The following is a 22,756-nucleotide window of genomic DNA, read 5'->3' on the forward strand; positions in this document are numbered from 1 at the left end:
TTCTCCCCTGGGTGGTGGCTGCCCCGCATCCAGCCCTCTCAGCTGGAGCGGCACATGACCCTGCAGTCCTTGGGGCAGGGCCCGGGTCCTTCCACCTCTGCACACAGGCCACAGGGCCCTCAGCACGGGCCGTTTGTCGAGCAAAGTGTTCTGCCAGCTCTGGTCCCCTGCCCTGGTGGCTGGCGACTGGGAGGCCCAGTGCCCCAGCCTGAGGCCTTCTGTCCTCTCCTACTCAGACACTGGGCTGGGGGACACACAGGCTCACACCTTGGCTACCCAAAGAGTCCTTTCTGCAAATGGAATCCTGGAGGCATGGTGGGGGGAGGGGGTGTCTGCTCAGTCCCACTGAGGCCAACTGGCCCGCCCCGTGATCAAGCCCTTCTCCATCCTTTCACAACCAGCTTCTCAATGCTCCCCAGGGTGAGTGCCACCCCCCAAACACCTCTCAGGGATCCCTCCTGTCTCCCCTCCATAGTCCCTGCCTGCCTTCCTGTCTCAGGGACAAGTGGCCCCCAGGTCAGTGTCCTGCTCTCAGTCCATGAGGGGGGCGGCGCTGGGGCAGGGGCCTGCCTGGGGCCTGTCGCCTCTGATCAGCCCCTGGCTGCAGGAGGGGGCACTCAGCCAGCCTGGTCCAGTGTCTCCGCCAGCCCAGTGCCCATGTGGCACCTGCACCTGTGCCACGAGCTCCCCAGCCTTAGGAGCTCTCGGCGAAGGATCCAGACTCTCTCTGGCATGCCCTCGGGCTTTGGTGGCTTCTCAGTTCCTCCTGAAGTTCCCCAGCATGTGTTCTGGCTAGCAGGGGCAAGCCGTGTGCCGTCTCCCTTTAACATCTGGTCTGGATGTGGACACATACCCGTTGCCTCTTGGAGCCAGGAGAGAACCACTGGGGAGAGGAGAGGACTTCCCCAAGATCTTTACCCCGGGTTCAACGACAGGAAACATGGAGCACAGGGAGCAGAGAGGGCGAGGAAAGTGGCCTCAGGGTTCGGCTGGAGGGAGGGCGGCCTGCTAGGCCCTGTGGGCAGAGAAGGTAGACCCTTCCATGGGCTTCGGGTCTTTGCCCCTCCTGTCACCATCGTCAGCCTTCAGGGGTTGGCTTCCCATTTTACAGAGACAGAAGCTGAGGCCCGAATTGCTGCACAGAGTGTGCACAAGGGCGCACAGCCCTAGAGGGCAAGGCATCTGGGTCTCCTGTGCAGATGAGGGAGGTCCCATCCCACCTGCGAGGCGAGGCCCCGGCACAGGGCAGATGGGCATGACAGAGGATGCTGGGTGTGATGTGACTTTTTACCATTGGCTCATAGCTCTCCTGTGAAAAATCTGTTCTAGCATCCTGCCCAGAACTCCCGCTTTCTATCATTTTTGTCGATCTGGACAGCAGTAGAAAAGTTGTTTGTAGGCTTCTGGGTTAATAACGGCAGTGCGGTTGCAGGGAAGAAAGTGAGAATGTTCTTGTTCTTAGGGGGTGGGGCTGAAGGGGTCCGACATAGGGTGTCAGCATTCTGCAACCTGTGCCCATAGGGTCCAGCCCTCCCCACCCCCCACCCCCACCAGGCTCTCTGGCCAGGAAAGGGAGGCCTTAGTCGGGGCTATATTTGTGCCTGGTCAGTGTGAAGCCATTTTGGCCTTTAGCCTTGCAGGTCATCAGAGAAGACGGACAAACAGGAAAACAGAGCCAGCTGGGCCTGGAGCCTGGCCCTAGGAGACGTGCAGGCCGCTGCCTTGGGCTGGGCTGTGTGGACCTCGGCTGAGGAGGGCCGGGATTTGTAGCAAGAGCAGGAAAGGACTGGAAAGAGGGCTCCTGGGACAGGGCAGAAAGGATGGACTGGAGGGGCTGGGGGTGCCGGGCGCTGAGGAGAGGAAGGAGCAAGAGCCCAGCGCCTGGAAGGGAAGCCCCAGCCTCAGAGGCTGTTGCGTGCATGTGTATGTGTGTGTGAGAGAGGCAGGCACAGACAGAGACAGAGAGACAGAGATCTGAAGCTGCCCCCTCCCCCTAGGACAGGTAGCTGCAGGTGGGGGAGGAGGAAGAGGGTGGGGAGGAAGCTGGCTCGCTTGGGGCGCAGAAGCCCAGGCTTGAACCCGCCCCACCCCCTCCCTTCCTGTCCATCATCTCCGGAGGCCCTAATTGAGGACGGGCGGGTACGTCGTAGGCCCAGGAGGAGCCCACACTCCTGAGCTCTCACCCCTTCCGTGCCGGGGCCCAAGAGGGACAGAGAGAACCTGGCGTGAGAAAGGAGTCAAGCTGTGCCATGAAAAAGCGGGGTGCCCTTCAGTCAGCCCCACCCATCTCTGACCTCAGTTTCCCCACTTATAAAATGGAGCCACTGAGCTAACTGATCTCCCAGAGTCCTGCTGGACCTGATCTTCCGAGGGAGGTGGGCCCTGTGGGCGCAGGCGGAGGCCCGGGTCGGGGGGAGGGGTAGAGCCCGCTTGATGGTCACACCCAGACCAAGCTGGGGACCCACCTAGGAGGGCTCAGGCCCTCAGGAGTGGGGGGAAAGGAGTCCCGTGGACAGACCTGGGAGGGCCGGGACAGGAAGGGCAGCACAGGAGGCCAGGAGCCTACTTCCCCGTGCCACAGGCAGGAGGCCAGGAGAGGCACGTGGGGGAGGGGAGGGAGAGGAAGTCCCCTCCTGGGCAGGTCACTCCCAGAGGCCGGGCTGGGGCGGGGCAGGAGATGGAGAGCAGATCTGAGCTCCTGGGCCACCTTCGCGCCGGCCACTGCCCAGCTGCCCGGAGCCCAGAGAGCCCAGCCAGGTAAGGGGCTTCGAGGGGTCCCAGGGACAAGCTGGCTTCTCCCGTCCAGCCCCTGCCCTCCCATGGCCGCCTCTCCCGGACTCCCTCAGGGTGTGTGGGGGGAAGGGGTGTCTGTCCGGCTGCCTCAGATCCTGCGGGCTGCCCGGGTGAGTCCTGGGAGGTGGGTCCTGGGATGCGTTCGTCCATCTGTCTTAGCCGGCTTGGTATGGGGGGGAGCACAGTGGGCCCGGGAGTCTGTGGCTGACTCAGTGTGGCCAGACGTCACCAACCTGGATCTGACTAGGGCTGTAGCCCCACGTCCCCACTGCTGGAACACGCGCACACACACGTACACAGGTACCCTGTCACCTGACCCTTCTCGGGGCCCCTGTCTAGACACAGAACGCAGCTGACCCCTCTGATGGGAGGCTGAGCTCAATACCATGTTTCCTCCAGGCGATAGAGACACCTGCCCTGGCCCCATCATGCCCACGGCGTCCACCGCCTCTGGTAAGGTTCCTGCCCCTGGGCCCCCACCCATCCACCCACCCACCCCTCCATCTGCATGAGCCAGGCAGGCTGAGTGGGGTTGGATGAAGCAGAGGAGCCCCTCTTTCTAGGACCCCCTGCCCCCTCCTCTCTAGGCTCCCTGGGGGCTGGGGCTGCCTCTCCCTCCCTACCACATGAGGCGGGAATGGCATCTGCTGGGAGTCCGGAAGTGGGAGGCTGGAGGGAAGCAGAAGGCCCAGGCTGATGGCCGCTCGAGCCCCTGGCTCTGCCTGACCAGCTGGAATGTCCTTGGGCCCAGGGCTCCCCGTGCAGCACACCCCCTAATTCGGCCCTCTTCCTCCACCCCTTGCCCAGCTGTGCCCTGGACGCTCTCTGCCCCTGTTCCACCTGGCAACGGCAGCGAGGGGCTGCTGGACACGCGGAACCTGCTGCTCGCCCAGGCAGAGCTTGCCCTGCTCTCCACGGTCTTCGTGGCTGTGGCCCTGAGCAACGGCTTGGTGCTGGGGGTCCTAGCACGCCGGGGCCGGCGGGGTCGCTGGGCACCCATGCATGTCTTCATCGGCCACTTGTGCCTGGCCGACCTGGCCGTGGCTCTGTTCCAAGTACTGCCCCAGCTGGTATGGGATGCCACGGACCGCTTCCGTGGGCCAGACGCCCTGTGCCGGGCCGTCAAGTACCTGCAGATGGTGGGCATGTATGCCTCGTCCTACATGATCCTGGCCATGACGCTGGACCGCCACCGTGCCATCTGCCGCCCCATGTTGGCCTACCGCCATGGAGGTGGGACTCACTGGAACCGGCCGGTGCTGGTGGCCTGGGCCTTCTCGCTCATTCTCAGCCTGCCCCAGCTTTTCATCTTTGCCCAGCGTGACGTGGGTAACGGCAGCGGGGTCCATGACTGCTGGGCCCACTTTGTGGAGCCCTGGGGCCTCCGAGCCTATGTCACCTGGATCGCTCTGATGGTGTTCGTGGCCCCGGCCCTGGGCATCGCTGCCTGCCAGGTGCTCATCTTCCGGGAGATCCATGCGAGCCTGCTGCTGGGGCCAGCAGAGAGGGCTGGGGTTTGCCGGGGAGGGCACCGGACAGGCAGTCCCAGCGAGGGGGCCCGGGTGTCAGCAGCCATGGCCAAGACCGTGCGGATGACGCTGGTGATTGTGATCGTGTACGTGCTGTGCTGGGCGCCTTTCTTCCTCGTGCAGCTGTGGGCAGCGTGGGACCCGCAGGCGCCCGTGGAAGGTGGGTGTGGCCACGGCTAGGACTGTGGGGAACGGCTCAGGCCCGGCCGCAGAGGCACCTGGGCCCCCACGGACACGGCGGGCCTTGGGCTCGGAAGCACCCGTGGGCTCACGCGGATCGCTCTTCCCCCGTGAGCAGGCGGGGTCGCCACACCTCCGCTCGGGCACCCTCAGTCCCAGCCTGGACTCTCCCACCCCCCACAGAGGCCCCCTTCGTGCTGCTGATGTTGTTGGCCAGCCTGAACAGCTGCACCAACCCCTGGATCTACGCCTTCTTCAGCAGCAGCGTCTCCTCGGAGCTGCGGAGCCTGCTCTGCGGGGCCCGGAGTAGGGCCCCACCCAGCCCAGGGCCCCAGGAGGAGTCCTGTGCCACTGCCAGCTCCTTCCTGGCCAAGGACACTTCCTCCTGAGAAGTCAGGGGGCGCCTTCCTTCTAGAGGCTCTGTGAAACCCCGCTGCCCACCTGAGGTTGGCCCTGGGAATGCCAAGTGTGGGGCAGCAGCGGGGGGGGGGGGGGGGGGGCCCGCCCGGCAGGGGACCGCCCCTGGGATGGAGGTCCCAGGGCCCCCCCACCCCCGGGAAGGAAAGGGGGCGGGGCCGGAGGACCTTCCTCTCCCCCCACCGCTCCCCTCTTCCTAGCCTCTCTAGCTCCCCTCAGCCCTCCCCTCTCACTTGCTCCCCAATAAATGTTCCAGCTCTTTTCGAACCGGTGACTCTCCTTGGATCAGAGTAACGTTGGCTGTGAGGCAGCGTGGAAAGACTCCCCCCACCAGACACCGGACCTGGTGTGCGGGTCACCCCACGATGCCGTGCCCTGGCCTGGACAAGTCTGTGCTGAGAGACCCCCGGTGGAAGCTGCTGTAGCTGCCCAAGCTGCTGCCTTTGCTGAGCGCCCGCTGCCTGCTGCTGGCCGCCCAGCTCCCACCCTGGCGCCGAGACAGAGAACCGGCTCGCGTGGGGAGTCAGCGCACAGGCCTTTATGAACGGCAGCCGCCGCATGCCAGCTCCCACCGGCACCGCACTCTCAGCGAGGCAGACGCAGGCCCCGGCGCCCACCACCCAGCTCGCGGACAAGCCCTCACCGAACAGCCACAGAGGGGCCCGCCCCAGCCTCCTCCCTTCTTGGCCTCCCTAGGGGCCCAGGCCGGGGCTGGAGCAGGCGGGGCTGCCTCTGGGCAGATGGACCCTCCTCTGCGAAGGGCCGGAGGGCCGAGGGCAGGAGCCCCAGCGCCAGCTGCACGGGGCCGGGGAGAAGCTGGCAGCACCTCAGTGCTTAAGGGGCGAGTCCGGGCTCTGGGGATGGGATGCCGAGGGTGATGCCAGGACCCCGGAGCCCCAGGAGAGGCCTTTGTTCCTGCTGAGGCGGCCACAGGCTGGAGGCTTCAGGCTGCAGGGCCCGGGGCCAGGGGAGCAGGTGGACGCCGGCCCAAGCCCTTGGCGGGCGGAGGTCTTTCCCAAGAGCTCCTTAAACACGGAGTCCATGGTCTGGGCCACGGCCTAAAGGGGAGAAGAGAGAGGGAGGGCATCTGGTGAGAGCCTCCCCCAACTAGCCAGCTCTTTCTCCCATCCCCGGTCAGGGGCTCGCCCCCTGAGCCAGGAGAGGGGGACCTTCTTCCCTCTGCCGCCCAAGTGTCCACTCGAACTCTTTCTCATTCCGAAAACAAAGCCCTTGGCCACCTTCCTGTCACCACACCCCTCCTCTCCGTTGGCCCCAAAGCAGCTGCCCCTCCTTCCCTGTCCGGTTTCCCTCCTGTCACTCTTGGTGTTACTGTCACAGCCTCCTCTGGGGACAGCAATACATCCCCCCCCTTCTCATACCTACTCTCACCATGGCTGGGATCACAGCCACACCTTGGCCCCAGGGACCACCAGCGTGCTGGAGCCTCTCAGGTGAGTGTCCCCCTGCAACCCACCCGGCCCTGCCTGCCGCCTGCCTCCCCTCCTCCTCCCCTCCCCCACCTACCACCAGACTCCTGCTTCCGTGGCATGAGAGTCCGTGTGGCCTAGGTCAGCCCCTGGTCCCCTGACTCCTAGGCCGGGCCACTGGGCCACAGCTAGCGCGCCTCATGCTCTTGGGCTCTTTCCTCCAGTCCCTGCTATCCCAAGGGCTTCTGCTCACTGGGAGCCCGGAAGCACACGTGCTAGGCCCATGAAAGCAGGGAGCTGGGTCTCCCCAGGCTGCCCCCCAGCTGGGGCCATATCCAGCACCCATTCTCTCCCTCGCCAGCTACCCGCTCCATCTGTCCCTCTCCTCCATCTGTCCCTTCTGTCCTCCTTAGCCACCAAGTGCCTGCTAGGCCACTACTGGTCACCTACCCTGGCTCCAGATGCCATGCCTGCCTGGGACTCCCGCTTGCCATTTCCTGCTCAAGAACCGAATGAGCCCCCAGGTCCCCCTCCACTCTGCTTTGGGGATCATCCTTCCCTCTGGGCTCACACCCCTGCCGGCCTGTCCCTCCCCGGGCTGGGCCCCGCCAGCTGGTCTGAGGCCAGGAAGGGCAGACTTGAACCTCGGGAAGAAAGAGTTTGGTTCCTAAGGGGGAGGTAAAGACCCCCCCAGGAGAGGTACCCCCCCACCCCCACTATCTGCCACACACCCACTCCTGGCTCTCACCTTGTCTACCTCCACATATCGCTCCGGGGAGGTAGGGACCAAACAGTGCCTTCTATGCCCAGAGGGGCCCCCGGAGGTGCCCAGTGGGGCCTCGGGCGGGGTGCATGGCTCTGGCCTGCAGGGTACAGACAGGGCATGGCCAAGGGAGGAGGAACAGCGAGGCTGGCCCAGCGGGTCCATTCTGTCCTTTGGTGTCCCTCACGGACAACTGTCCCCCAGCCGAGACCCTCTCCACGTGGCCTAAGCCAGACCCCAGCCCCTTCTGACTCGACCCCACACCTTTGCCTGGCACAAGGTTGGCTACCCAGCGGCAGTGCTCAGGCTGAGGTGGGTGAGTAGGGCCACCAAAATGAGTCTTCCCGAGGAACCATCCTTCCCTCGCTCACCGATGGACGAACTCCATGGCCAGGAGGACCTCTGGACTGCTCACCAGCTCCCCCGCAGCCTGCGGCCCCTGGGCCACCGTGTGCTTCTCTGCACTAGGGTCAGAGAGACCACCCGCAAAAAGTGCTCATTCCTGGGGCAGGCTCTGGGGGCCGGCGGGCTCTCAGGGCTGGCCCGAAGTGGTCTGGGCTGCCCCAAGCCTAGGGAAGCTGGGACTCACTCACCTCCCGGGCAGCGTGATGTACTTGTGTGGGATGAGTCCCCGGGTGCCCGCACACTCGCCCCGCCACCAGTCGCCCGAGGCCCGCTCGTGCAGCCGCAGCACGTCCCCGCGCTGAAAGCTTAGCTCCTGGGCTGTGCGGCCCGTGTAGGCAAAACAGGCCACGGCCTCCACGACCCCCTCCAGGTCTGCGGAGAAAAGGGGGTTGAAGCTGGGAGGCGAAGGGCACACCCAGGGCGGTCAGGAATCGGCACCTCCTCCTCCCCGCTCCTCACCATCCTCCTGGGCCGTGGTGCCGGCTTCCAGCTCCGGCTCGTTCTCCCCAGCCAAGCCCTCCAGCTGGGCATCCCTGAGGTCAGAGCGAGGCATCTGCGTGGATGAGGGGGCTCCCCTCTGCTGCACGGCCCCCCCAGGCCCCGCACACAGAGAGCATACCCCAGACAGCTGGAGGAGGGCGGGGCCATGCACTTCTCATAGGTCGGGCCCGGCAGCACGGCCACAGGCGGGAAAACCCGCGATGGCTGCACGATGAGGGTCTGCACCAGCTGGTTCACGCGACCCTGCAAGGCTACTGGGTCCTGCCCGGCGGGCACGGGCAGCAGCGTCGGCCCGAAGCACACGGCCAGGTTGTAGGGGTCCATCATGTTCTCGTCGCTGTACTGCGCCAGGCTGGGGGCACATGTGGGTCACAGGCAGTGAGCACCCCGCCGGCTGTGCCCCGCGCCCCCCACAGTCCTCCTGGTCCCCCAGAGCACACTCACTGGTTGAGGAAGGTGAAGAGGTAGCGCAGAACGACCAGCGCTGGCGCAGGCAGCTGGGTCAGGAGGCGGCCCACGTGCTCCACCCGCTCAGCCACAGCCTCCAGCTCTGTGGCCCAGGCCGCCCCCGGGGGAGAGAAGCGCGGGAGTGAGGCCCTGGCCACAGGGCAGTGCCCCCCTCCACCGCCAGGATGCCTCACGCCCGGGCCTCACCTGCTGAGGCCAGCAGCTCTCCGAACAGGTCCGGAGGGAAGAGTGGGGGGTCCAGGCTCCGGAAGTAGAGCTTCAAGACCCCTGCCACTGCGTCCAGGTCGTGGGGTGTGCAGCCTTCCACCAGTGGGTCCTCCCCTGGGGGTGACGCAGGGCATAGGAGGCCGATCGCACCAGCTCCGGCTGTCACCCCTCTGCCCGCCCCTACCCCGTCCAGCCGGTCCCCTACCTCTCTCGAAAGCGTCACGGATCTCTGAGACCCGGGGCTGGGCACCTGACACCCGGAAGATGCCCTCGTGCTGCAGCCCTGGGGGAGGAGGAGAGCCGGTGGGTGCCCTCTGGGTCCCCTCCCCAGCGCCTGGGGGGTCGGGTGCTGGGCGGGCAGCAGGGAGGCCCGGGTCTTGCTTACCATTCAGGTTGATGAAGCGGACACAGCTCTCTACCACCAGGGGCACGGGCTGGCCTGAGCTCTGGGGACAGAGAGGGGGCTCACTTCACGGTCCCTCCTTGTCACTGGCTCCCTTGTATCTTCTCTAAACAAGCCACGATGGCAATGCGGCCTGCCACGTGGTTTGTGAGACTCGCCCCAACCAACCTCGAGTCCACAGACATTGCCAAACTCTTAAATGAACCACCCGCAGCGCGTGAGCACATCGCAAAAATGCTCCCGCTGTTTCTTCTTTTCAGACCCTTCTCCCTTCCCTCGCTTCACCGCCTAGGACGCCCAGGGGCGCGCCAGCCAGAGCTTCCTCCTCACGAGCTCCTTCCTCCTCCCTCCTGGGCTTCCTCCTCACGCGCTCCTGCCTGAGGCTTTCTGTCGAGGCCTGGGTTGTTTTTTTTTTTTTAATTTGTTTTTAAGTGTTTTATTTACTTATTTGTGAAAGAGAGAGAGGGGGAGAGTGCGCACGCGCGAGCGGGAAGCCAGGAGAGGGGGAAGCAGACTCCCCGCCGAGCAGGGAGCCCGATGTGGGCCCCGATCCTAGGACCCCGAGACCGTGACCCGAGCCGAAGGCAGCGCTTCACCCACTGGGCCCCACGGGTGCCCCTCAGTAGACGCCTGGTGCTAAGTGAAGGACGTTCCTTGCAGTCGGGTCAGGCCTGACAGAGGCCCGTGCAGGAGGGGTCGGTCGACCACTAGTCGACAATGGAGGCCACTGGGGTCATGGGCCGGAGGGAAGCCAAAAGGCAGGGCAGGGCCTGCACGTGGCTGGAGCGTGAGCTGGAGCCAGTACCTGGATAAACTTCTCCATGTCTCCCCCGAAGAGCTTCTGGTTATACTGGGAGCTGGGGCGGGGGCGGCGGCTCTTCTGCTGTTTTCTCTGTGTGTACTGGGCCCTGTAGCGGACGGCAGCTGGCTCTGAGGGGAGGGCTACGGAGAAGAAGATGCCCCCCACCCCTCCCGGAGCCCAGCCAAGCAGGGCCCCGGAGCCCACGAGTCGGTCTAGAACCCACTGGGCCACAGAACGATGAACAGCAGAGCTGAGCCCCAAGGAGAGGGTACGTGGGGACATGGCAGCTTGGTCCCTGTAGAAGCCACCCCTGAGAACACACGGGCCACACGCAGCGGGAACTCACCAAGACACGTCCTGCTCGTCCTTGTCACCTGGGGGTAGAAAACAGTGGTGCGCTTTGCAGGTCCGAAAGAAAGGCTGGCAGAGAGGAACGTGGGCTGGGTGGGGGCCCGAGGCAGGAGAGCTGAGGGCGGGAGCCACTCTGGGCCCGGGGGGCTGGGAGGGAGCAGCCCAGGGCCAGAAGGGGGGCCCACCTCGCTGAATGGCCTCCTGCAGCTTCTCATGCTTGGCCTGTAGCTTGGCGAGGACACTTCGCCCGCTCAGGTACTCCTGCAGTTTCTGGGGAGCCCGAAGAAGAGTCCGAAGTTGGAATCCCAGCTCTGGGCCCTCCCTGCTCCCCGCTCCCGCCCCCCCCCCCAGCTGCCCCCTCCCCACCGTGATGTAGAAGGTCTCAGTCTCCTGCTGCTGGCCCCGCCTGCGGCCGGCCTGCCGCGCCCCCGCATCCGAGCTGGTGGACTTGAGGGACTCGGTGGAGGGGCTGGCTTGGAGGGAGTCGAGCGCGTCCCCGTCTTCCGCTGCCGCCGCCTCCAGCAGGACCTGCAGTGTGGCCTTCAGAGTCTTGCTCACCTGGGGCACAAGTGAGGAACAGAAGTCCAAGTCAGAAGGAAGGGGGAGGGGAGGCCATGGCCACTTGGCTCCGTGTCTCCAGGTCCTGGTCCCCACCATGAGCCGAGGTATTCCTACCTCCTCCGTCTCTATGGTCTGTCGGTCCAGGCGGCTCTGGATATTCTGGGCTCTGGGCAGAATCTCGTCCCGCAGCTCCATCTCCAGCCGGATCTCAGCCACCTGTGCGGGGCAGTGTGTGGGGCACTGAGGGCTGAGCTTGGGGCCACGAAGCTCAGGCGTGGCGGTGGGCTGGGCAGTGGGCACCAAGAACTCTGGGCCTGAGGACAGCATGCGCGTTTCCGCTGCCGCAGCAGCTGCCGTCCAGGACCCCTGGTTCTTGACACGTAACATACCCGGTTCTCCCCAAGAGGAACGGGCTCCTCCACGCCCGCGCACACCAGTGTACAGACACTCACAGCAGTGCTACTCCTAAAGGCCCCAAGACAGAAGCGAGCCCAATGCCTATCAGATGAGGGCGTGTGGGGGGATGGGGGAGGGGGTGGGGAGTGACTGCTTCCGGGGTCCAGGGTTCTTTTGGGGGGTGAACGTGTTTGGCAATGAGAGAGTGGTGATGGTTGCGTAACTCGGCGAAGATTCTAAAACCCGTGGAATTGTATGCTTTAAATGGGCAGATTATATGGTATGTGATTCACACCTCAATAAAGCAGCTGATCATTTTTTAAAAATGTGGTCAAGAGGGCTGGGGTGTGAGACAGAAGAGGGAGAGCCTAGCGAGATAAACGCCTCATTCTGATCAGGCAGAAATAGGTTCCCTGTAGCAAAATGTGAGCCTTCGAGCCGCTTGCCCTGTGGGCAGAGTGGGGGGTGGGAAGAGACCGGCTTTAAGAAGTGAGGAAGAGGAATGCCTCTCCTTCGAACATTAACCACTTTGAGAACGCTGACACCGACATCAAGTTCAAATGGAGAGCTAAGACTTTGCTGAACGTGCCCTGCTCTCTGTCCTCTGTAAGCCCCACTGGAAAGGGGCGCAGGAAGGCCTAGGTCACGGGGATGCCGGGGGGTGGGGTGCAGCAAGGCCGGCAGTGGAGATGCCATAGAAGTGAAAGATTTGCACACTTGCGTTCACAGCAGCCAGAAGCAAATGCGCTCTGTCCATACAAGGCCATGATCTTCAGCCTTAGAACGGATGAAGAGCCTGTCACAGGCTGCGACATCCAGGAGCCTCGAGGACACTAGGCGGAGCACCACTAGCAAATTACAAGAGACAAATAGAGTATGAGTCCGCTCATGACAGTGAGCTAGGTTCAGAGAGACAGAAAGTAGGGCGGGGGTGCGGGGGGGCTGTGGGGAGGGGGAGCAAGTGTCTCCCGCGGACAGAGTTTCAGTTTGGGAAGCTGTAACATGTGCTTAACGTCACTGAACATCACACTTAAAAATGGTTAAAATGGGGGCATCCGGCTGGCTCAGTCAGTAGAACGTGCAACTCTTGGTCTCAGGGTCTGAATTCAAGCCCCACACTGGCTACAAAATTTAAAAAAAAAATCCTTATATGAAATGGTAAATCTCATGTATGTTTGACCAGAATTGTAAAAAAAAAAGAAAGAAAGAAAAGTCTCTCCAAGCTCTAGGAGACACTAACATTAGAAGACCCTCCTCCCAGACCCATACGGTTAGCAGAAAACTAGAGATTTGGCCCCTGGAAAGGATAAATCAGAGGGATTCTGGACTTAGGGACAATAGTCACAGCTAAAGAAGGGGATAACACTTCCTACCGATGAGAAAGAAGCGGCCGCTGCCATCTGGCGCCGCCCAGATGGGACATGCTGTCACCCTACTGAACATAAGGAGTGTCACAGAGCATCAGCATCAGACAAGGTCACTCTGTGACCACGAGGGCTGATGACAAAAACAAGAACACCTTATAATCACATCCGAGTGGAGACAAAAACAAGAATTTTGTCCAAGCCACAGAAATACGCAAACCTCCCTCTGTTCAGGCTAATAACAATGTCTGCGGCTTTAGCCTCCCTTCACCCCCCAGCCCCCCACCTCCTGCCTTCTGGATAAGATTCCCGAAGACATCCAATCAGAGTCGCCCCAGCTTCCTGACAGTATCTGGGCCAGAGCCAGAACCAAGTCCTTCCCCCAAATCCCATTAGTCCTTCCTAGCACCCTCTTACCAGGACACCCCAAGATCCCCACCATGGGTGTCTTCCTCAAAGCAATGGTCTGAGTCCCTGACGGAAAGCCCCCCTCACCCCGTTGACGAGCTCTGCTCATGCACATTTGCTATCTCATCTAATCTACCTGTCAGCCCCTCCTCTTAAATATGACCTCATGAGGGACGCCTGGGTGGCTCAGTTGTTAAGCGTCTGCTTTCGGCTTAGGTCATGATCCCAGGGTCCTGGGATCGAGGCCCACATCGGGCTCCCTGCTTGGCAGGAAGCCTGCTTCCCCCTCTCCCACTCCCCCTGCTTATGTTCCTTCTCTCTCTGTGTCTCTCTCTGTCAAGTAAATAAAATCTTATAAAAAAATATGACTTCATGACCAAGAATTGCCAGCCATTTGAGGGAAGCTCTAAAATGAAAGAGAAAGGTGAAAGTGAGCTCTTTTCTTTTTTTAACTGCAAGAAAACAAGAGAAAATGCAGAGAGCCGAGAAAAACATCAAGAAAACAAAAATGAACATTTCAGAATGATTTCAGAAAATATGATGTCCACAAAACAAGGAGAAGGGGTTATTTTAAATAGGAATTTGGAAAATAGAATAGAACTCTTCGAAACAAAAACTACGAAAGTAAATTAAAAAAAATTTCAATAATGGATTGAAAGAGATAGTTGAAGAAATCTCTAAGACAGCAGAACTAAAAGAAACAGAGGTGGGAGAAGAGGAAAGAGAACAGATAAGAAAATTAGAGAATCAACCCACAAGGTCCAACATCCAATTACAGGAATTCCTGAAAGTGAGAGAAAAGAAAATTGGGGGGGGGGGAACGATCAAAGGAACAATATAAGCCCCAAACATAAGGCCACAGTACTCTAAACCCACAGTGCCCACTGGTGGTCCAGTCCCGTGAGGGAAAAAGGATCCTTAAGGATCAGACTGCGTCATCGGTGGGAAGTCCAGCGATGCCTTTCACAGTCGAAGAGAAAATGATTGTCATCTCAAGATTCTATATCCAGCTAAAGTAGCAACCAATTTCAAGGCTAGAATATGGGCATTTTCAGACAAGTGAAGTCCCAGACTGCCTGGGAGAGGAGGGGGAGGAGGGAGAGGACCCGGTGGTAGGGCGGTGTGGGAGGCCTGTCAGCTGTGGAAGGAAGTTCAATGAGAACACCTTGAGGCAAGCACCAGTAACTGCAGCTAGAAGATGAGCGGGAAGTGGCTGCTCCTGGGGAGTGGAATCAGGAACAGAAAGGGTGAGTCAGAGAACTGCCATGGGCCATTGTAAGCCTTGAGCAACATTTGACTTTTTCAACTACGACTCGGATCAGAATACAGATTAAAAAGCCAAAAGCTCGCGTGCCTGGGTGGCTCAGTGGGTGAAGCCTCTGCCTTCAGCTCAGGTCATGGTCCCAAGGTCCTGGAATCCAGCCCGCATCGGGCTCTCTGGTCAGTGGGGAGCCTGCTTCCCTCTCTCTCTCCGCCTGCCTCTCTGCCTGCTTGTGATCTCTCTGTCAAATAAGTAAATAAAATTAAAAAAAAAAAAAAAAGCTAAAAGCTCCGTGTAATCCCTGTCATTCGCAATGCCCATTTGGACAAACCAGGGAAAACAACAGCTCAGGGACATTCCACTGCTTGTGTGGTTTATTCGCCTTCAGCTTGGCATTATGAAGTGTCTAAAACATGCAGAGCATTTGGGCAAAGACTACACGGACAGCTAGATGCCCACGGACTACCTGGTGTTCAGCCGGAGATATTTTTGCTGTGTGTGCCGTGGTGGGGAGGCGTGCGTTCGTTGGCTGAGGCTTCAAACGCACGCGGCAAAACTTCCAGAGAGCCCGTTTGCCTCGTGGCCATTGAACGAGGGGCTGAGAAATAAGCCACGTCCGGCAGCTCGGACTCCTTAGCAAAGTGGGGTTTGTTTGCCTCAAATGCTTTACAGTGAAGACCAGAGAACACAAAGCCCTTCACGTCCCTGCCTGGGGGCTGGTGACCCTCACCTCATCTCCCTCGTGGGGGTGGTAGTCAAAACGCTGTGGGGGACAGAAGGCGACCGCATGCACCTCCAGCACCTTGGCCTTGTCCCCTGAAGGGTCTAGGGCCTCCACGGCCTCTTCCAGGCTGCCCAGGCCCTGCATGTGGGAGACTTGGGCGCGGCTCTCGGCTGCCACGTAACTCCGGAGCAGCTGCGCCAGGGCTATGTGGAAGCCTGTGTCGCAGCACTGGGGAGGAGGCAAGCACGCGGCTCGGGAGGGTCCCCCGGGCTTGGGTCCCCCCCCCCCCCCCCCCCCCCGCCCCTCCCACAGTACTCACATCCATGAGGTCCACGACATCATGTAAGTAGTAGTTGCTGACCGCGGCGTTGACACTGGCCAGGCTGAGCAGGTACTCGTTGCGCGCCTTGGTGCACTTGAGTTTGTGCTCCAAGAACTTGGCCTGACGCTGCTCAAGACCACACAAATACAGCAGGGTCACCGACTCGGCCAGCCGGCCGGGCACTGCCTCAGTCCTTCTGCGGAATCTCCACCTCCACCCACCCCATGCGGACATCTGCACCGGGATGTCCCCCAGGCCCCCCAAGATACATGGCCCAGAAATCCCAATGTCCTCCCTTGCCCCTCTCTGCCCCACCCTGCCACGCAGAAACCCTCCCATCTTGGGCCAGCGACCCCCGTTCTGCCTCCGCTCTTCTGGGCTCGGCACCTCCCCAGCCTCCCAGGGACCACCTCAAACTCTCCGTGCACACTCCCCAGTCACCCATCCTCTGTGTCTTCTCGTCTCTCTGAGACCTGGCAGCACTAGGTGAGGCAGGGGTGGGTGGGGCAAAGGCTTCCCGCCTCGAAAAAACCAAATCTCTCTTCCCTCCAGCTGGGTGGGGCAGAAGCGGGAGCACCGGGAAGATGGTTCTCCGGCCCCCCACCCCCCACCGCATCTACCAGTCCCGCTTAGGGAGACCTTGAAAGCCAGCAGAGGGGCCTAGGCCCAGCCTTACCAGACGGTTGTGACTCTCCTCTCCCTGGCCCTCCGTGCACCACCTCCCAGCAGGCCCCAGTGAAGGCCAGGGATTCCAAGGACAAAGCCTTGAACCAGAGCCTTCGAAGACAGGGGCCCTCCAGGCCCACCTTTTCCACCAGCCGCCCTCCCTTCTTGAGGGAGCTCTTGCGGAGGGGCCCTGTGTCCGTGGCTGTGGCAGGGGCGCCGGTGGCGCTCCTGCCCGCCCGCTTTTCCTCCTGCCGCTCAGCTTCCCTGAGCTTCGCCTCGGCGTTCATGCTCTCCGTGTGGTATAGCTGGTACGTCTTCTTGGCCTGCAGAGAGGAACGGGGCCGGGCTGCCCTGCTGAAGGCCATGGCCACAGCCAGCCCTCTCCCTCCTCCTCCCAGCCCGTGGAAGATTCAGATCCTATAGCTACCCGATCCCACGGAGGCACTTAGCCCCACCGCCCTGTGCCCAGGAACAGGGACAAGGGGCTGTGCTTGCAGTCCCCCAAAGCCAGGACCCTGCTGGGCCCCCAACCCTCTTCCTTGAGCCCCGCCTAGAGGCCCCCCACCCGGGCCTCCCTCGGGCCCGGACTCACCGTCTGCAGCTCCGACACCACCTCCAGCAGCTCCTCCTGCAGCTGCTGCTCCAGATCCTTGCTCTGAGGGTGGAGGGGCCGAGCGTGAGGGTCCTCAGAGCCCCGCCGGACACATCCCCGGGCCACCGCCCGCACCCCGCCGAGCCTGGGGCCACCCGCACCTCCCGGGCCCAGGGCAAGGGCCTCACCTTTTTGACCAGGCGCCCCACGTCCTCGGCGATGTGACTCAGGCGCTGGGCCAGGGGCCCGGCCAGTACCTCGCCCAGGGCGGCGCTCTCCCGGCTCTGCTGCCGCGTCTGCTGCAGCAACACGGCCCAGCAGTGCAAGGGCGACAAGAGCGACGGCTCCTTCCTGGGGCAGAGGGGCGCTCAGACCGGGCGCGGGGCCTCAGGCTCGGCCGCGGCCCCTCCTGCCCCGCGAGGACCTACCGGAAGCTCTGGTGCTCCCGGCTGCTGCCCCCAAGGCGGCCACCGCGGCCGGAGAAGCGCTCAGCCAGCTTGTCCAAGCCCCGGGAGTACTCCAGCTCCACCTCGGCGCGCCGCCGCAGGAACTCCGCCAGCTCCTGCAGCAGCTCCCGCCGCAGCTCTCCCTGCAGCTCCAGGCAGCGCAGCTGCTCGCCCAGCTGCCAGCGCATCTCTGCCGGGGGGAACGACAGCTCAGCCCAGGGCGTGGGGAGGGGGGACGACGCCCCACGACCCCAGGGTAGGGGGAGAAGGAGGCTGGGCCCCAGGGAAAGGGACCTCTGGGCCAAGGCTAAAGGGAAGCGGCCAGGCCCACGCAGCTGAAGATCGGGAAGGCTGCTCTGGGGAGAGAGGGAGCCTGGGCGCCCCGGGAGGGCGGGGGTCCTTGGGGATGGTGGGAACACAGAGTGGCCCAGCCCCACCTCACCCTGGCCCCAGCCAGGTGCCTTTCAGTTGGGCTTCCCATCACTCCCTGCTGCTTGGAAAGCCCCTGAGTTGTCTGCCCGGCCACTTCCTGCCTTCCGGGTGCTCAGGACCGCAGGCGGAGTAGCCTCTGCTGAAACACCCAGACCCACGGGTCTGCGCAGGGGCAAAGCTGCCGTGGCATTCCGCCGAAGCTGCGGTGCACTTGTGGCCTTAGTGGCCAGGAACCCTGCCCTTGGCCCCCAGGGGGAAAGGGCGGCCCTACGGGGAGAGCCAACGGCCAGAGCAAGCTGGCTGGAGCAGACGATGAACGGGCTGAGAGAGCTGGCCTGTTTTTCTGCCCCCTGGTTTCCACCCACCCACAGGGCACCCTCCGACACACCTCCCAGCAGAGAGCCACACCCCGGGCCCTCACGCCGCTGGCTTTTGACACCTTATCGCTGGCTTGATTTGGCAACACTGCTTTCCCCATGAAAGCAAAGAACCGCCTGCATGACAAGCTTAAGCAACCTGCTACAAATGGTTTTGCATCCCCCCTGCAGGGTGCCCAGGTGGGCACCAGGGAGCCCTGCTAATAACACTGGGCTTCTGGCCGATGGGTGGCCCGCTTACTCATCTCCACCGACACACCCAGGGAGGGACAGCAGTGGATGTCTCCTGTCCGTAGACTGTCTGTGCCGGGCATGTTCAAGATAAGGACATGTAGAGGCAAAGAGGGTTGACCAAGTGCTTGCCCTCATGATGCTGGGATGGGAATGGGGGTACAGATCGCAAGGGGACAGGGTTATCTGGGTGGCTCAGTCAGGTAAGCGTGGGACTTCAACAGCTCGGGTCCTGATCTCAGGGAATCTGTGCTCAGCGGGGAGCCTGCTTGTGTCCCAACAGATCAAAAGTGGGCAGGTATAGACTAGAATGTCCAGGAGCAAGGGGCTGGGGAGGCAAACAGCAAGGTGATGTCAGAGCTGGAGGTGGGGCAGGAGGGGTTTTCTTCGTAGCCAGTGGTCTGGAGAAGGAAGCGACAGGGGCCGTGCCACCATTTGGGAAGAGTGTTTGGGTCTAAGAAAACAGCGAAGGCTGTTGGAGCCAGCGTGGCGGCAGGGGAAAAAGTGGAGATGCGTGAGAAGCCCGTGGTGAGGGAAGGCCATTGGGCTGGCCCTAAGGGAGAGAGAAGCCACAGGACCCAAGCCATGTGGGGAGGTCAGGCAGAGGTCAGGCGACAGACAGAAAGTGCCTGGCCCAGTGGGCACCTCCTAAACCAGTCCAGGCAGAAGATAGTGAGGGCTCAGACCAGGGAGCGGGCCTGGGAGGCAGTGAGGAGGGGCAGGACCCAGGGCCCACTGGAGGACCCCACTGTGAACAGCTCAGTGATGGGACCGTTGGCACTTCTGTCCTGCTGGTGAGTTCCGGAGGGCTGTGGGCACGGGGCAGCCCCCAGGGGCAGTGCGTGCCCAGCGTCCTCATCACCTCCTCTGATCTCCCTCTGGAGAATGTCCCCTTCCTATTCTCGGCCCCTGGATCCCTCTCCCAGATGCGGCTGCCCCTCGCCCCATCCCTCCCCCAGCAGGGGCCCTGTGATGGGCCCCGCGCCCCAGTCGTTGCGTCATCGCTGGAATTACTAAACAGGAGCGCTCTCCTTCCAGCGTGGGGTCAAGCTGGGCAAAAAGAAGCCAGAGGTGGGGGGTGCTTCCCGACACTGAGACCAGCGGGGAGCAGGGCAGAGCTGGGTGAGCCAGAGTCTCCTTGTACCATCTGAGGCCGGGCTCAGGGGCCAGCTCTCGGCGCCATGAGCCACATGGAGGGGGCTGCGTGCCGCTGGCCATCTGGATGTTCTTTGGCCAATCAGGGTAACATTTTGGGGCTAAAAGCACATCTCATTTCATCCTAAGAAACATGTGAGATGTCCCAGCTCACCTCACCCTCCTCGGAGACCAGCTGCAACTGAACACAGCTGAGTAGGACAGCCGTGCATCGACGGGAACCCAGACCTGCACCACACCGTGGCTGGTGTCGAGAAGATCCGTGACTGGGGCTTGGCCCCCAGCCTCCAGGCTGTCACTTTCCGGCTCTCAGATCTCAGCTCGAACATGCTCATTGCCAAGCCTTCCCTGACCTCCCCGCAAACCAGGTCTGGCCCTCCTCCCGCCCCACTTCTGGACTGCTGTGCTTTCCCTTTACAGTGGCTGCCGTCATATTCGAACGTGATTGTGGTAGGGGTTGTTTGCCGTGTGTCTCCCCCGCAGGACCTGCGGGCCCCCCAAGGGCAGCGGCAGGTTCTCTTGCCCAGCACCACATTCCCGGGGCCTGGGACAGAAGACACGCATGTGAAACTTCTGTCCAAAGGAAGGACAGGGTCCACACACGCTTGCATCGCCAAGCTGGGGCCTGGGCCCCACCACTTCCTGTGAGCGAGGCCTACGGTCTCACTTCTGCTGACAAATAAAGCAAAAGAGAAGATGGCCACAGAAACCACGACTACGCTGACCTTTCAGAATTTAGGGTGTCAAGACAGCGATCTGGGGTTTGTTTAGTATGGTGACAAGTTCTGTGGGGGGAGGAAGTAGAAGGTAAAGGCACTGGAGACCCAGGGCAGGCAAGGAACAGGCTGTAAGGACAACCTGGCTCACATTCCCAGTGTCTCAGTGTGAGTTAACTGGTCTGTATTTGCTGACTGAACAGTTTCCAAAGTCCTTCAGCTTCCTGACATTCGGGGGAAGCAGGATGGGGGTCATTATCTCCACCTGAGAAACGAGGAAGGCAAGGTCTGTCTCACCCTGCACAAAGTCACTTCAAGCTGGCTCGGCCATTAGGCCGCCTTTCCCAGACGGGGGTGCGGGGGGAAGGCATACTTTTTGGTGTAAATTGTTCACATTGTATAATTATGGTAGAACCTGCATCTCAGGGCACCGCTCAGTCGGTTAAGGGTTTGCCTTTGGCTCAGGTCATGATCCCCAGGTCCTGGGACGGAGCCCCGCATCCAGCTCCCTGCTTGGTGGGGAGCCTGCTTCTCCCTCTCCCAGTCCCCCTGCTTGTGTTCCCTGTCTTGTCTCTCTCTCTCTGTGTCAAATAAATAAATAAATAAAATCTTAAAAAAAAATAAAAAGAACCTGCATCTCTGGGTGGGAAGGAACTTCAAGGATCATTTCCTTCTCCCTCCCAAGGGTTTTTATTGCCGTGTGACTGTGTGCAAGGCACTTTTCCCTGAGTTTCAGTTTCCTTCACCGGTAAAACGGGTCAATTAAGAGTGATGTATAGGGTCACACATCTGAAGACTCGGGGAAACATTATGGTCCCAGCTGCTGGCACTTGGACCGCCCTGGGTAAGACAGGCAGAAGAGGTCCACTAAGAATCTGAAAGCAAATTTGCACGTGATTTGCACAAGTGTTTTTCAGAACCCAAGGAGGTCGACCCTCAGAAGGCATCCAAGCTGGCCCTGCCGAAGCTCTACCGCTGATACCCACAGGCCAGCGTGACCCAGAGACAGAGGCCCCCAAGTCCAAGAGAGGGTACAGGAACTGCTCCCAGTCACCTTAGGCACTCACACTCCCCTACCTGGACCTCCTCGGCAAATTAAAGGTGCTCGATTTCACTCTGGCTAGAATGCCACTTTCTGGGGGCCCCCGTGGGCCCCTTTCCCTCACTCGGGCTCTTGGGGTAGGTGCAGGTAGAACCAAGGAGGGCAGAGCAACCAAAGGAGGGGAGGGAGGACGCAAGGGAAAACAGTCCACAGCTGAGACCGAAGGGGCTCGGAGAAGTGGGCAAAGGGCTCGGGGTCGGGGTCGGGGTCGGGGGTCGGCTAGGGCTCCCTCAAGCCCCTCCGGAGGTCGCTGGGGGTGGGGTGGGGGAGGGGAGGGGAGGGGAGGAGCAGCGGGGCCCTGGGCCAGCGGCGGGCCTTTTCCGGCTCCCTCACGACCCCGGGGGCGGGTTGTGGGGGGAGCTCGGCAGGCACCCGGGCCAGGAGCGCCCAACGCCCTCTCACCTTTCACTTGCGCCTCGTACTCGGCCTGCAGCCCCCGCTCCCGGCGCAGCTTCCCGTGCGCGGCCATGGCTTCCGGGCGGCCGCGCCGTCGAGCCCCACTGCTCCCACGCGGCCGCGAGCGGGCCGGGCGCGGGGACCTGGGGCTCTGCAGCCCGCACCCCCGCCGGCCCCGCCCCGCCCCGCCCCCAGCGCGGTTCGGCGGGGAGGGGCGGGCCACGGCCCGGCACTGGCCCGCGAGGGCTTTCCGGCGGGGTCCCCCGGCGGCCGGACCCTGCCGCCCCCTCGTGCTGGGCGCTCGGCACACACCCCGGCTGCCTATGCCCCGCGCTCAGCGGCCAAGCCGCCAGGGCCCGTGTGAGAGCCTCGACGTGGTCCTCAAGCTGGCACCCTCCCGCTGCCTTTGTCCCACCACCACCACCCCCCGCCCCCCCGCAGAAGGTTGTCGGGTCACCACTGCCAAACCCCACCCTTCACAGCATGGCCATGAGTCCCGAATGCCAGTACGCAGTGCCACTATGGCTGCTCCGGGCCCTGGACTCCCCTGGGTCGCCTGCTTCCCCCTAGACCCCCAGGACATCAGATGGAACCCACACATCCCCAGTCACAGCCCTGAGAGATAAGCACAAGGAGACTGGAGAGCCGGGTGTCAAGTTCCTGGGGAAGGGCGGGGGGGGGGGGGGGGCGAAGGAAAGTCAGCACCAGAGATTAGAACCTCAGCCATTGCTCCCTCAAGCCCCCTCCTTGCAGGGAGAGCACGGTTTGACTAAGGTTCCCCTTCTGCTCAACCCCATAGGGAGGAACAAGCCTCATTTCCCCATAGGTAGTTACCACTTCCTACCACTTCCTGCTGCCGGAAGAGACTCTTCTGCCTTCTTTCCGCTGTCACTTGCACCTGCCCTTAGGCTTGGGGCTGGGGGTTCAGCCTTCCTCTTCCCCCCTCAGTGTAAGGTCTTAACAAGCCTGGGGACAAATCTTGGGGCCTCCCTTATTCAGGAGTGCTGGATCTCCCTCCACCAGCCTCTACCAACCCGGAGCCAAAAGGCAATGGATTTTCTCCGTTGAACTGGGAAGGCAAGCTGCACGCGGCCATTGACGAACCGGACTAGACATCTGTCTGAGGTCGGGTGGGTGGGGAATCCCTGGGGTATAGATGGTGGGAGAGGGGTGAGGCCATTAGGCTCCAGAATTGTGCCCAGGGAGCCAAGGAAGGTCTGTAGGCACTAGTGCAAGGGGTCCAGGCAGGTATGTGTGTGCATGGATGTCAAAGTCAGGCTCAGTGCAAACGTGGGCACATGTGACCTCGACCTGCAGCTGCGGAGTGGGGTGGGGTGGAGGAGGCTGCGCAGGTCCTTCCT

The 22,756-nt window shown here is 61.9% G+C and overlaps 2 protein-coding genes across 6 annotated transcripts; one reads left to right on the forward strand and one right to left on the reverse strand.

The window, feature by feature from the left end:
* The first annotated feature begins 2,048 nt into the window (after positions 1-2,048).
* LOC111139174 (arginine vasopressin receptor 2) lies at positions 2,049-4,972 on the forward strand. 3 transcript variants are annotated; one of them, XM_022491356.1, is made up of 4 exons: positions 2,049-2,757; positions 3,193-3,246; positions 3,601-4,482; positions 4,686-4,972. In XM_022491356.1, the coding sequence occupies exons 2-4, from the start codon at positions 3,222-3,224 to the stop codon at positions 4,889-4,891; spliced, it is 1,113 nt and encodes a 370-aa protein (XP_022347064.1). In that variant the 5' UTR covers positions 2,049-2,757; positions 3,193-3,221; the 3' UTR covers positions 4,892-4,972. The 3 variants fall into 3 exon arrangements, with proteins under 3 accessions (XP_022347064.1, XP_022347063.1, XP_022347062.1); XM_022491355.1 differs by having other exon boundaries at positions 2,049-3,246; XM_022491354.1 differs by lacking the exons at positions 2,049-2,757; positions 3,193-3,246 and having other exon boundaries at positions 3,314-4,482.
* Positions 4,973-5,437: 465 nt separating this feature from the next.
* LOC111139146 (Rho GTPase activating protein 4) lies at positions 5,438-21,768 on the reverse strand. 3 transcript variants are annotated; one of them, XM_022491300.1, is made up of 22 exons: positions 21,402-21,767; positions 16,969-17,176; positions 16,729-16,891; positions 16,541-16,603; positions 16,089-16,271; positions 15,280-15,408; positions 14,967-15,188; positions 10,922-11,023; positions 10,613-10,804; positions 10,432-10,516; positions 10,242-10,269; positions 9,899-10,001; positions 9,076-9,136; positions 8,896-8,973; positions 8,670-8,804; positions 8,460-8,565; positions 8,134-8,367; positions 7,974-8,047; positions 7,703-7,886; positions 7,481-7,573; positions 7,095-7,209; positions 5,438-5,977 (listed from the first exon to the last, which is right to left on the reverse strand). In XM_022491300.1, the coding sequence occupies exons 1-22, from the start codon at positions 21,466-21,468 to the stop codon at positions 5,747-5,749; spliced, it is 2,856 nt and encodes a 951-aa protein (XP_022347008.1). In that variant the 5' UTR covers positions 21,469-21,767; the 3' UTR covers positions 5,438-5,746. The 3 variants fall into 3 exon arrangements, with proteins under 3 accessions (XP_022347008.1, XP_022347009.1, XP_022347010.1); XM_022491301.1 differs by lacking the exon at positions 14,967-15,188 and having other exon boundaries at positions 21,402-21,768; XM_022491302.1 differs by lacking the exon at positions 7,095-7,209 and having other exon boundaries at positions 5,787-5,977; positions 21,402-21,766.
* Between the last annotated feature and the right edge of the window lie 988 nt (positions 21,769-22,756).

This window comes from Enhydra lutris, unplaced genomic scaffold (assembly GCF_002288905.1).
Source record: "Enhydra lutris kenyoni isolate GAN:26980312 unplaced genomic scaffold, ASM228890v2 scaffoldscaffold96, whole genome shotgun sequence".
In the NCBI taxonomy this organism is placed as follows: domain Eukaryota; kingdom Metazoa; phylum Chordata; class Mammalia; order Carnivora; family Mustelidae; genus Enhydra; species Enhydra lutris.

Excerpts from the sequence above, each read along its gene's own strand:
- LOC111139174 (XM_022491354.1), top strand. The coding sequence starts at position 3,420 with ATGAGGCGGGAATGGCATCTGCTGGGAGTCCGGAAGTGGGAGGCTGGA. Across the intron at positions 4,483-4,685 it reads CCCGCAGGCGCCCGTGGAAG|AGGCCCCCTTCGTGCTGCTG; the intron begins GTGGGTGTGGCC and ends CACCCCCCACAG.
- LOC111139146 (XM_022491300.1), bottom strand. The coding sequence starts at position 21,468 with ATGGCCGCGCACGGGAAGCTGCGCCGGGAGCGGGGGCTGCAGGCCGAG. Across the intron at positions 11,024-14,966 it reads ACCCCCACGAGGGAGATGAG|GTGGCTGAGATCCGGCTGGA; the intron begins GTGAGGGTCACC and ends TGCCCCGCACAG. Across the intron at positions 8,566-8,669 it reads AGAGCTGCTGGCCTCAGCAG|AGCTGGAGGCTGTGGCTGAG; the intron begins GTGAGGCCCGGG and ends CCTGGGCCACAG.